We start from the raw sequence: 13,038 nt of genomic DNA on the forward strand, positions 1-13,038 counted from the left end.
ATACGTCACAAAGGGGAATAAAAGACTCGCAAATATTATCTTAATATTGTAATATTATCCTTAGAGCACAAGTTGTAATTGCTGTGGTTGTGTTGGCTTAACTGAATACATGAAGTTAACTAACCACGTAACATCATGATATATATCATAGCTGTATATGGACATTACTTTGATACACTCATCTCTGGCCGATAACAGAAATCTTCCTAAATTGTAACATTAAAACAAGCATTTTCTGTAAAGCTTTGAAGAAAGTGAAAAGCGCTGTACAAATAAACTTGAATTGCATTGAACTGAATTAACAGCCACAGTGCAGCTGTACAATATTCACACTAGGTAGGGGTGTATATGATTTGCAAATGAGTCATACCAGCATGAGGTAAGGAGGAGGGGATGAAGAAGTCTCCTCTACAGTCCAGTTCAGCTTCCTTTTTCATTTTTACAAATTCAATTCCGATTAAAGGAGTCATTCTTTAAATTTGCACTTTATCTCCCTTTGTCAATCCATCAGAACAAAAGCACTATTCCACTTGGTGGAACAATTTGATTCATCTGCAAGATCCTTTTTTAAATATGTAGGCCAGCACTCTTTCTTTGGCAGGTCATTTGAAATCATCCACAGAATCCCTATCATCTCCTGCTCTTTCTCTGGCACGTGAAAAATCAATCCGAATGTGGCACCTTTTCAAGTAGAGCTCATTTTAGAGAAAAATACTTGTTTTTGAGATAAAATAAAGGAATAAAAGAAATGGCATATGAATAAAGCCATTCAGACATTTGATACCAGTGTTAATGCTACTATCAACTACTAGATTTTTATATTTTCTAAAGAAAATGTAAGTGTTTGCACATGCTAAACTCACAGGCACAATGCTATAGTGTTGCTATAGGCATTGCTTTGTGATTTCTAAGGTTGTTGCTAGGTAATTATTTACCGTTCCCAAGTCAAAAGAGCCCATTTTATGTCTCAATGTGGCTTGGGTTTCTTCTTCAATAGAAAACATCACTAATATATTGCATTTGCTATAATTATTATCAACGCTATTTTAATAATACCAAAATAAACACTTATTTAAATAATAATTTACGATAAAATCTTTATATTTCAGTAAATATCACCATAATCTCTTAATGAAACCGGATTACTGTACAATAGATTTTTACTAAAAGGATGTTTGATGCCATCTATTGGTAGGAGAGACACATTACAAAAACACACAGGGCGACACAGCCCTAAACTTACAGTGCAAGTAGGGTTGTAAACAAGATAGCCTGTTTATTTATGTTTTTACTTTTGTGTGCCAAACTTGTTGACATCATATAAGAATCCAGTAGTCAACTGTGACAAGCTCAAGCTCCAACCTCATGATAACAGACCTATAATAGTCTGTAATTTGTGCATTTATTGAAACCTTTTGTTTCCTCACATTGTCCTGAACTACTGTGCTTTTGAAGCTGCATGTGTCTTGTGTGCATCCAATGGATTTGTGGTTGTATATCCAGCCTTGCAAAGCGGTCACATGACTAATGTGATTCACACAAACTGACTACTGTTTTTGCTTGGTTTAATAGCTGTTACCAATTGTACTGCATTCTGTTGGAAGTCATCAAGATACACATATTCATAGATAAAAGGATTTGTCTTGGATATTTCATACCCCTTGTATTTCCCAACAGCACTCCTTGTCCTTTGCCTCACATGCTGGTCATGAGTCCCAGCGTCGTCCCACTGGACTCCAGCTGTTCTTCGGACTGTTGGGTTTTTTTCCAGGAACCGCGGTGTCACAGTCCATTACAGCAGAAACATTTATTAAAAAGAGCTTGTTCATTGATTCAAAATATTTTAAGTGAATCCAAGTCAGACGTCAGAGCTTCAAGGTCAGACGAAAAGAACTTGATAATGAGAACATGGGGTGGTGAGAAATGGGCTTTTTTCTGAGTAATGAGGGAGGTTCTGGTGTGTTATTTCGTAGATAGTCAAACATTAAGCAGCGAAATCAGAGAAAAGACAGCTGAAACCGAAAGGGAAGAGGAAGTTGTTGGGAAATACATTTTTGAGATAGCAGCGCAACAACTCTGGAAGAAATAAATCTCAGTAAACAAGCACCCCAGTATGGAGGAGTTCAGTTCAGAGGATTCTGGCGTTCAAGATGTGGGACCTCAAATCAACGGGCTGGTGGTCCGGATCCTGGAGACGATGTCAGTGCTGCTGGTGCGGGTCAGACAGAAGGTTCTGGAAATAGCTGTTCTGATCTGTGTGATTCTGCTGTTGTTCTGGGTGGCTTTATTCCTCTACGGCAGTTTCTATTATTCCTTTATGCCCACAGCCAATTTCATCACACCTGTCCACTTCTCCTACAGGTGAGATGTTTACAGTTACCTAGCAGGATACACTACCTGAAATCATTTTTTCATCAGTTTTTCGTCTTGTTTTTCAGATAAGTATAAATACAATAATTTTTTTAAAGCATAAACCCTATTAAATTATGATACACTCTTAAAAATGAAGGTTACAAAGTTTTTTTTTTTACAGCAATGCCATAGTAGAAGAACCATTTTTGGTTCCCCAAAGAACCTGAATAGTTCTTTAAACTATTTTTTTCTTAGTGTGAAGAACGTAAACTAAAGAAACTTTTCCACTAGAGAACCTTTTGTACAATTGAAAGGTTCAATTGTATTTGATACTGTACATTTTAACAGGAGTTTTGTTACAGGATTAAGTAAACTATGTACAACTTGAAATATTTCTCACGGACCAAGGTATAAAAGTTATTCTTATGTTTACTTTATTAAAATTAGTAAAGATTCTACAGCAAAAAAATAAAAATAAAAAATACACGTGAATCGCGAGCTGAAGGGGAACGTTTTTAGAATGACACTAAAAGGCCTTTTACTTGCTAAAAAAGTATAAACTATCAATCAGATGACAGAAGGCATGTAGTAGATTGCGTACTTTTTTCAGATACATTTTTCAGTAAAGTTTTGACATGTTGATAATTTAAAGGCCTTAGAAATTAGCCTACTTAGAAAGTAGGCTTTCTAAGGTAAACTTGATACTTAAATATTGGGATATTAAATATTAAATGTCACAGAATCAGCCTACATTCATCAGAGGGTTGACTGTAGTAGTTTTTATTTTTTATCATCTGTTTGTTCATGTCAAATGTGTTTCTGATCAGCAGGACTGATTGTCCATCTCCTCATCACCCCATGTGTTCTTTCCCTGTGGCTAATGTCTCTTTACTGAAAAATGGAAAGCATCAGGTGACCATCCTTGATCTAATCCTTGTTTAAGTTTTTTATTTGAACTATTTAATATCCTTTCAAACTAATGAAATAGGCCTATACTATTCTTTATTATGTGAAACTGTGCAAAGTATTTCAAACACCAGCATGCTGCATTGTCGTCACATGACCTCATTGCATGTTTATCTCAGTGGTGTTTAGTTATGTTAAAAATAAATACAGAATATTTGCATACTGTGCACAGTGGACATATTTCTCATATAGCTAGAGTGGTATAATATTCATATACATCCATGCTGTTTTTTGCTTTTCTCTTTCCTGCCTACAGGTAATGACGCACGACCAGCCCTATCAGATCGCACTAGAACTGGAAATGCCAGAGTCTCCAGCCAATCAGGAGCTGGGAATGTTCCTAGTGAAAATCTCTCCTTATTCTAAAGCTGGTCAGATTGTTGACATATCAACACGTTCTGTAAGTGCACAAACTAGGAGGCAGTGAAACACATGAAAATGTATTTTTATGATAAAAGTTGTCAAACAAGTAAATTGACTCCGGACCATTGAATTATTCGAAAATAATGCACACCCGGGGTGTTAATGCGGCCACGACACGAAGCGGGTGTGCATTATTTTCTAATAATTCAACAGACCTTAGTCAATTATTCAGCTTATACTATGATTATCACACCTCAAGACATTGTTCATATGTTATATTTCAAGACATTTGTCAGGTTTTTGTCCTTAAAACGCTCTTGTTTGTTGGACTAATTCCTTATGCATCTTATCCCATGCCTCCATTGCTAATTTCAAAACATTTTAGAGCTAGTAACGGAGACATGAGCCATTGATAGCAGACTAATGTAGTTATTAGAGAGAGAGAGAGAGAGAGAGAGAGAGAGAGAGAGAGAGAGAGATTAAACGTATAGTTCACCCAAAGAAATAAATTATGCCATCATTTACTCACCCCCAAGTTGTTCCAAACCTGTATGAATTTCTTTCTTCTGCTGAACACAAAAGAAGGTATTTTGAAGAATGTTGGTAACCAGACAGTTGATAGACAACATTGACTTCCTTAGTATGGGAAAAAAATACTATGGAAGTCAATGGGGCCTATTAACTGTTTTGCAACAGTAACTGTTGCAAAATAGGTTCTCCAAGACGAGCTTCATGAGCTTTCCGACCCCATTTTTAGAAGATCCTGTTTCACAATGCTCCAGCTGTGGTTTCATCTTTCTTTCTCTCTCTCTCTCTCTCTCAGGCGATGCTCCATTATCGCTCCTCTCTTCTTCAGGCTCTGGGCACAGTGGTCTTCTCCCCCATGCTGTTAACAGGAGCATCTGAGCAGAAGCAGTCAATCATAGTGGAACTGTACTCTGAATTCAAAGATAATTCTGTGAGGGATGATTCTGAAAACCCTAGCAACTGCATAGCAACTTACTAAAACAACTCAGAACACCCTAGCAACACACTGGCAACCACCCACAACACATTGTGCTGCAGATTTTAGTATATACACACAAGAACTTCACATTTTCTTAACAAAGTAAAAAAAAAAAAAAAAGTTATATTAAGAGTGGAAATAAATCTACAGTGTATGAGCTGTGGAACAAACCCAGTACTCAGTACAGTTGTCTCTTTTCTCTGTTCAGTACAAACCCATTGTTGGAGCTTTCATTGAGATCCATTCCCAGAATGTTCAGATCTACAGAGCGCATCTCTACATCTTCGCTCACTTTACAGGCATCAGGTTTGTGTATTCCTGTATATTTACTTAGTTGCTTTAATAAAATCCTAACATGCTTCATCCAGGCGTGTCTCTCTGATCTTCACAGGTACCTGCTGTATCACTTCCCCCTGACAACAGCACTGATCGGAGTGATGAGTAACTTTACTTTCCTCAGTTTGATCACCATTCTCAGTTTCCTGCAGTTTAATCTGGGTAGTCGCAGGATATCTGGAAAGGTGCGCTGCTCTAAAATATCAATCTATCAATCTATACATCCATCCATCCATCCATCCATCCAATCTACCCAGGCTATCTATCTATCTATCTTATCATCCAGGCTATCCATCCATCCATCAATCCATCCAAGCGATCTATCTAGGCTATCCATCTATCTATCTATCTATCCATCCATCCATGCTTGCTTTCTATCTTATCTATCCATCCATTCAAGCTTTCCATCCATTCATCCAAGCTATCATTCATTCGTCCGTCCGTCCGTCCATCCATCCATCCATCCACCCATCCATCCAAGCTATCCATTCATTCGTCCATCCGTCCATCCATTCAAGCTATCCATTCATTCGTCCATCCATCCATCCATTCATCCACCCATCCATCCAAGCTATCCATTCACTCGTCCGACCATCCATCCATTCATCCACCCATCCATCCATCCAAGCTATCCATTCATTTGTCCATCCATCCATCCATCCATTCATCCACCCATCCATCTAAGCTATCCATTCATTCGTCCATTCATCCACCCATGCTCTCTATTGTATCTAGCAATCCATCCAACCTATCTATCTATCCATCCATCCTTCCAATCTATTTATCCAGGCTATCCATCCATCCATTTTTCACACTGTTTTCTTTGCTTCAGAATGATATGCAACAAGAGGAAATTAATGAACAAGATGACCTGGATGATCAGTTTGAACCCCAGGATGAAAGAAACGCACCAGGTGATGTACTGTTTCAAACCAATTGCAACTGCTGTAATAAAAAAGGGTAAAATCCTAAAATTTAAAAATGTATTTTATACTTGAAATAATATACATAAAGTCATTTAAATGGATAGTTCATCTATAGATTAAAATAACTCTTGAGTGCAATGAAAATAAATGAGATCAATGCACATTCAAATCAAGAAAGCATCTAAATATGAAAGGCTAGCAGGTACATGTGGTTCATTCATGCCATTTCTAACCTTTCTTGACTGTGCGTTGATCTAATTCTGTGAACAGCCACTACAACAGACTTGTTGGATTCCCCCATTTTTATGGAAAATGTTGACACCATGGAGTGCAGTTCTGTGGAGTTGGAAGAATCCATTCCAGACATGGGGGTGGAGGAGAGTGAAGACTCCAGAGAACTTGCTGAAGATGAACCCATCTGTGAGGCTGGGGATGGAGAAATGATTTTGAGGCACAGGCATTTATCACAGGGCATGATACAAACTTCTCAAGCATTAACAGACACCATAGATAAAAATTACCATCGTGTTGGCGTCTGCACAAGCTTCTAGAGAAGGAATGGAGCCATCTTCTAAATGAGGGTAAAGGTTATGAAAAGCAAAGGCCACCAAGTTGACTTCATATATTTGGTAACAATTTCCTCGTTTAAAATATATAAACTTTATGCTAGCCTGAAATAATCGCTTGTATGCCTGTCATTATTTCAAAAGTAAGACAAGACAAGCACAATTATATTACCACCATTTATTATTTCTCAAGTATTGACATAACCTATATCCAAACTAACCGTTCCAGAAGTATCCTTTGTTGTGGAATATAATATAATAACAACAACACCACCACCTACAGCACTGAAAACAGTGAGACTGTGTCAATAAATAGCCCAGGGGGGGAGAATGGCATTTGGTTGTGGCGTATGTCTGGAAAATGACATTATTAATTTGCATTCATTTACATGCATTTCTCTTGGAAACACAAAGACAACCAGAGGAATATCTATTGGTTGTGACAGCAGAAAGTGCTGAGGATATGACTTTACTGAAGGTTATTTGTGGAAATGTGACATTTATAATTATGACTTTTAATGTAAAAAAAAACCTTACATTTTAATGTGAAAAAAATACTTCAAATTTAATGTCAAAAAATAAAATTTTGAAGTATTTGCACATCATGGTATACTGTCTTTAATTTACACTGATTTTACATATAAAAATAACATACTGTATTATAATAGAGAATTTAATGAGAATTACAAAACAACTCAAAATGACAATTTGGAGCAAGATGTACAAAACAAGTAATAGAATCTGCAGTTTATTATTTTAATTCAATTAAATTCCTAGGAAATGTGCATTCTGATAAAACAAGAAAGCATCTGCCAAATGGAAATGCATCCATGACACGGTTGCAAGAGTCATTCACTGCTCAACACTAAAAAGTGTGGGTCAGCACGACCTCCAAAAGAGCTCATTGTCAAAAAGGTTGTGGAAAACCGTGATGTCACATTATGCAAATCACTGCTGGAAAACGTTGACAGCAAGACTTTGAACTGGCATTTAGTCTTTGATGCTGAACTGCTGGATGATTCAACTTAACAGACAGGAGTGATGAAAGATTGGCAAATCGGGTACGTGGGAGTTGGTGCCTTTTTTCCCCTACAAGTAATTGTTTTGAACTTTGTGCCACTTAGCATATGTGGGCTATTTCCTGGGCAGATAAAGCTTGGTCTAGTATTGATAAGATGAATATTGTATCTGTCTATTCATCTGTCTTCTTTAGGTATTCTATTATGATTTCTCAAATAATGATTTTGTTTATCCCCCCCAGATTCTGTTTCTCCAGAGCTCAAAATAACAAAACACGAGTTTCGTCCGTTTCTGATGAGAATTTCCATCTTAGCGGCTTCATGAAAGACTTGGATTCGACGCCAGAAAGAATGAGCACATTGTCAGAAAAGAAAAGCAATGGAAGGGATGGGGAGAGCATGAGAGATGCCGTAGAAGACAAGATGTTTGATTTCTCACCATCCTTGAACAATCAAAGTCAATATAACAAGAACACAGTCTTCAGAGCCAGACCTAAACTGGCTGCAGCTCAACCCGTCCTTTCTTCCAAGCTAGAAGAGCCAACTGGAACTCAGATAAATGCATATGAGGAAACGGAGGATGCGAAACCAGAACCTCTGGAATATGTATGTGTGGATCTCCCACCAAAACCTGCAGGAGAAATGACCAAGGACGAGGACGTGGAAGAGCAGAGAGTGAAAGAGAGGGTGATAGCTAGTAAAAATCTTGTTGAAGGGGGTTCAAAAGTGGCACTGAATGCAGCAACTAGGAAAAGCCTGTGGAGAGGCGAGATGGTTCTGAAGGAAAGGGTGCGGGAAAGGCTGGGAGGAGATACTCTGGAGAGTATCGATGAGAGTAACGAGGGAGAATTCAACAACAAACGAGTGCACAGGAAGAAGAGTTGGGGCTTAAAACACAGAAGCGCACAAACGTTTGGGTCATCACAGGATGGAGATCATTATATGCAGGGAAGCATGAAGAGAGATGGTGAGGAAGAATTAGTTCCCCACTCGGTTCTCTCTCGGGTTCTCCTTCACTCCTCTGCTTCATCATCCTCCTCTTCATTCAACAACTCCTCAGCAGAAAGTGATGAAGTCTTCAGCGAGAGTGAGGATACGGCCGCCAGGAGGCAGACGATGAAGAAGGTGAGTGGAATTCTGGGAAAGCTTAGAAAGCACAAAGCAGTTTATCTTGATTCTGCAGAATCTCTCAGGATCAGTTAAACTGGTGTCAGGTTCAGTCTGAACTGTGGACCAACTGAAAAGGACTCTATTTTTTGGGTGCACTGAAATGTGATAGACAATTTGCATGTACCATAACACAGCGTATTTGAATAAGTTATTTGCATAGTGTTGTAGACAGAAAGTAGCAGGTTACTGTCACATTTGCAATATTCCAAAACAAATTCTTTAAATGTCTTACTAAAACACGCAATATACTCCATAATGCATCAAGTAGCGAGTAACATCTTTGGGTTTGAACTGTTTCACCATTAGTAGGGTGTAACAATAAACCCTTCAAGGTTAAAGAAGCATGCCATTTTATGAACAATGTTAGAAAATGAAACACAGAAAATTGTTTTTAAGGTACTGTCCCCGTTTTTCCCAGTGTCGATCTTGGAGAACATTTTTGACCATGATGCAGTGGTCCAAACGTACACAAAGCTCATGGATCCAGCTAGCTGGTCACCAAGGTACGTAGTTCAGGCTTTTCTAAAGGACACAGCATTTTGACCATCACCATACCTTCACCATTTTCTATCAAAAACCATCATGTTAAATAAAATGGGTTTGAACAATACTTTTGAACTAGGTATTTTGTAGACAATGTGTTTTGTGTGGTTTCTCTAGGTAATGTAAGGCTGAGTGAGGGTGGGGAGGTGCTGAAGAGGTTTTGCAAGGTGGAAGATGTCTGTCTGCAGGCCCTCATGTCTGATGCACTCTGTCAGTTCGTGCCTCAATATTTTGGGCACATCAGTCAGGACGGAGAGAGATACATCCGTCTAGAGGACCTGCTTAGTGGGCTCAAACATCCTGTCATCATGGACTGCAAAATGGGTGTCCGGTAGGAAGGGAACTAACATTAATTTGTCTTGTTACCTTAAGCCACAATGTCCAGTTGAGTACCTCAAAGTGAGAGACAATACTTTAAAATAATGTTATTTTTGGGTATGTTTTATAAAATACTGATACATTTGCCTGCAAGACCGAAAATCAATGTTGCACAAAAGTTCTGATTGGTGATGCACTGACATTTCAGCAACTAAAACTATTCAGCAAATGGATCAGCAAAACATTTTTACAATACTGTGCAAAAGTCTTAGACATGTTAGTATTTTCACCCCCCCAAAATGGTTTTAAGCCAGTTATTTACTTTTTTTGCTGTATGTCAATAGGAAATATCAGTTTACATTTCAAAACATTAATTTTGCCATTAATTGTAATAATCCAGTGAGATTTTTGTATGCACAAGGAATCTGACAACAGCCAGTAAATGCCCCACACAGAGATCTTATCTCACCATCATCGAGTTTATCTGTGATTACGTGAAGAAACAGAAAAACTGAGACAGACTAAATCTAGAAGAACTGTGGCAACGTCTCTAAGACGCTTGAAGAATCTTTCCTGCAAAGATACAGTACTATGAAAAGTTATAGGCACTTGCTATAACTGTAAAAATGCTGTAAAGTGAGGATGCTTCCAAAAATAATGTCATAAATTGATTTTATTTATCAATTAACTTCTATTAACTAAATCAAATCAATATTTGGTGTGAGCACCCTTTGCATTTAAAACAGCTTTTGTCCTGATACACTTGCACATAGTTTTTCATGTGCAATCATCTTTGCAGGAAGGTTTATTCAAATGTCTTGGAGACGTTGCCACAGTTCTTCTAGATTTAGTCTGACTTAAAATACTAACATGCCTAAGACTTTTGCACAGTACTGTATATATTTTCAGTTATGGCTGAAATAGTTTTGGAGGGCCGAACCATTGAGCGAAACTGTGACATTTAATTAGCACTTCTCTGATGATTTGCTTTGACCATGTCGTACACTTAACGTGGACAAGCTAGAACAGGTAAACATGGTGGACACACTTCATTTGGACCAAAAGGGATGCCAAAGTAGCAATATGTAAAAACATTTAGGCTGAAATATCGAGAGGCGTCTTGTTAAAGAACTGTACTATGACTGGTTTAATGTATTACCTGGGAACACAACACCCTGAACTGAATACCAACTTTAGTTACCCAATTACCCAAATGTAACTTTATATTCAGTTTTGGTTTTCAGCTATATGAAAACATCCATTTTGGTAAAAATTTTATTTGGTGAATCATTAGTTTTTAATATAACCCATGTGTCCAAAATACCATTTTAGTTTGCTACTCTACTCTTCATTGACCTTATAATCTATTTGAACAATAATACAGTACCATCTAGAATCTTTGGCATTACTTGCAGGACATACCAAGAGGAGGAGATCAATAAGGCCAGGACCAACGCCAGCGTACGCTCTGATATGTATCAGAAGATGGTGAAAGTTGATCCGGCGGCTCCCACTGCAGAAGAACACGCACAGAAAGGAGTAACAAAGCTGCGTTACCTGCAGTGGAGGGATGACAGCAGTTCCACCTCATCTCTGGGCTTCCGCATAGAAGGCATAGTGGTATGAAACATGAGGCTAAAAGAGTTACAAGAGAGACACTGTATGGTCATTTATTTATATATTTTACTGTTTTTCACTGTTTTTTTGTTTTTGTTTTTCAGATTGGGAATGGTAAAGTGTTACGAGACTTTTACAAAACACACACAGAAGCTCAAGTGACAGAAACCCTGCTATCCTTCACCAGGAGCCAGGTTCACATTCTAGTGAGTGGACATAAAAACTCACACACAAATATAAACAAGTCAACATTCACTTGCTTAATTTCTGAAACGACTTTCTTTTCTGGCTGACATCAGCAAGCCCTTTTATTTTACCAATAAATTAAACACTTATTGGTTCCTAATAGGTAAAAACTAATCCCACCTTACATTTTATGTTCACATATCTTGTTTCACTCTGAATACTTCAATTTCAAGGGTAAATTGGGTTGTGAATGGGGATTCATGTTGAATTTAAGCACTGTTTTAGTATGTTTTTGTCCCATATAACTTTTTCTATTATTCAACACCAAATATGCCTACTTGACAATATAATTGCAGTTCATCCCAAATATATCAAAATATTCTTCATTTGTCACTTTGTGTATCTCAGGAGGCCTACGAATCCAGATTACTGGCACTGAGCGAAGCACTAAAGGAGTCAACCTTTTTCTACAAACACGAGGTTATTGCAAAACGTTAAACTTGTCTCGGTTTTCTTATACACTACATTATAGAGCTGTTCACTTTGAAGCTTTAAAAACCAGAAGAGAACTGGCATTTCAAGCCATTGAGTTTCTTGTTGGTTTTAAAATGGCAAATTTCGATTCATGAGTAAAATAAGACCTAGAGACTATCACGTTTTGTTCTACAACATACATTGGACACAATTATCCCTCAAGCATGAAATTTAAATCTGCATTTAAAAAAAGAAAATAGTTAAAAAATGGCCAAATATTTGGCAAAGGATGTGGGTTTTACGTGTTTGACGGATCACAGCTAATTTCACTCATTTGGAACCAGAGTTTGGCCTACGAATGATCTCACAACTGAACAGCTCTATTTTTCATCTCAAAACACAATTTATGGTAATTTTGTTTCCTCTCTGCCTCTGAATAAACATCTCAACTTCTCACAGATCATTGGCAGCTCTTTACTTTTCGTCCACGACTGCAGCGGCAAAGCAAACATATGGATGATAGATTTTGGAAAGACCATCCCAACCCCAGAGGATGTCCAGCTGAGGCATGATGTTCCATGGGTGGAGGGGAACAGGGAGGACGGGTACCTAATCGGATTGACCTCCCTCATCTCTCTGCTGAAGGAAGCCATCAAGCAAGCAGGGGAGCAAAGCCAAGAGGAACCACTTTGATAGTGACCTCACATAAACTCCAGTAAATGACACCAAAAAGACAAATGATTTCACCTTGGATCCAACAATACACAATCAAACTGTTTTTAGGACATGCCAGGTCTATAAAGCTTTAAACAGTTAAAGGGATCGTTCACCCAAGAATGAAAATTCTGTCAACATTTACTCATCCTCAAGTTGTTCCAAACCTGTTTGAGGTTTGATGATATTTTGAAGAATGTTGGTAACCAGACAGTTGACGGTAGCCATTGACTTCCATAGTAGGACCAGAAACTATTTGATTACCAACATTCTTCAAAATATCAGAAGAAAGAAACTCATAGAGGGTTGGAACAACCTGTGGGTGAGTAAATGATAACAGAATTTTCATTTTTGGGTGAACTATCCCTTTAATAGTATTAATGAAGCACTTCTGTTGCTATGGTCGTTGTAAATGTTCTTGTGTAAAGCATGTTACTGTTTTTTTTTTTAAATATTTGTCTATTAAATGTTTTATATACTAT

General features: G+C 37.8%; 2 protein-coding genes across 4 annotated transcripts; both read left to right on the top strand.

The window, feature by feature from the left end:
• Window positions 1-1,710: 1,710 nt before the first annotated feature.
• On the top strand, window positions 1,711-7,117 carry bscl2l (BSCL2 lipid droplet biogenesis associated, seipin, like). Of its 2 annotated transcripts, none has more exons than XM_084133756.1 (8): window positions 1,711-2,361; window positions 3,183-3,264; window positions 3,575-3,718; window positions 4,505-4,639; window positions 4,896-4,993; window positions 5,079-5,208; window positions 5,856-5,937; window positions 6,220-7,117. In XM_084133756.1, the coding sequence occupies exons 1-8, from the start codon at window positions 2,114-2,116 to the stop codon at window positions 6,498-6,500; spliced, it is 1,200 nt and encodes a 399-aa protein (XP_083989882.1). In that variant the 5' UTR covers window positions 1,711-2,113; the 3' UTR covers window positions 6,501-7,117. The 2 variants fall into 2 exon arrangements, with proteins under 2 accessions (XP_083989882.1, XP_083989881.1); XM_084133755.1 differs by having other exon boundaries at window positions 1,983-2,361; window positions 3,180-3,264; window positions 6,220-7,116.
• Window positions 7,118-7,510: 393 nt separating this feature from the next.
• Window positions 7,511-13,038, top strand: LOC311095302 (uncharacterized protein). 2 transcript variants are annotated; one of them, XM_084133771.1, is made up of 8 exons: window positions 7,511-7,576; window positions 7,777-8,659; window positions 9,123-9,207; window positions 9,365-9,578; window positions 10,981-11,185; window positions 11,287-11,388; window positions 11,777-11,848; window positions 12,302-13,038. In XM_084133771.1, the coding sequence occupies exons 1-8, from the start codon at window positions 7,557-7,559 to the stop codon at window positions 12,533-12,535; spliced, it is 1,815 nt and encodes a 604-aa protein (XP_083989897.1). In that variant the 5' UTR covers window positions 7,511-7,556; the 3' UTR covers window positions 12,536-13,038. The 2 variants fall into 2 exon arrangements, with proteins under 2 accessions (XP_083989897.1, XP_083989896.1); XM_084133770.1 differs by having other exon boundaries at window positions 7,557-8,659.

The sequence above is a fragment of the Abramis brama genome (genome assembly GCF_963993115.1).
Source record: "Abramis brama genome assembly, chromosome: 13".
In the NCBI taxonomy this organism is placed as follows: domain Eukaryota; kingdom Metazoa; phylum Chordata; class Actinopteri; order Cypriniformes; family Leuciscidae; genus Abramis; species Abramis brama.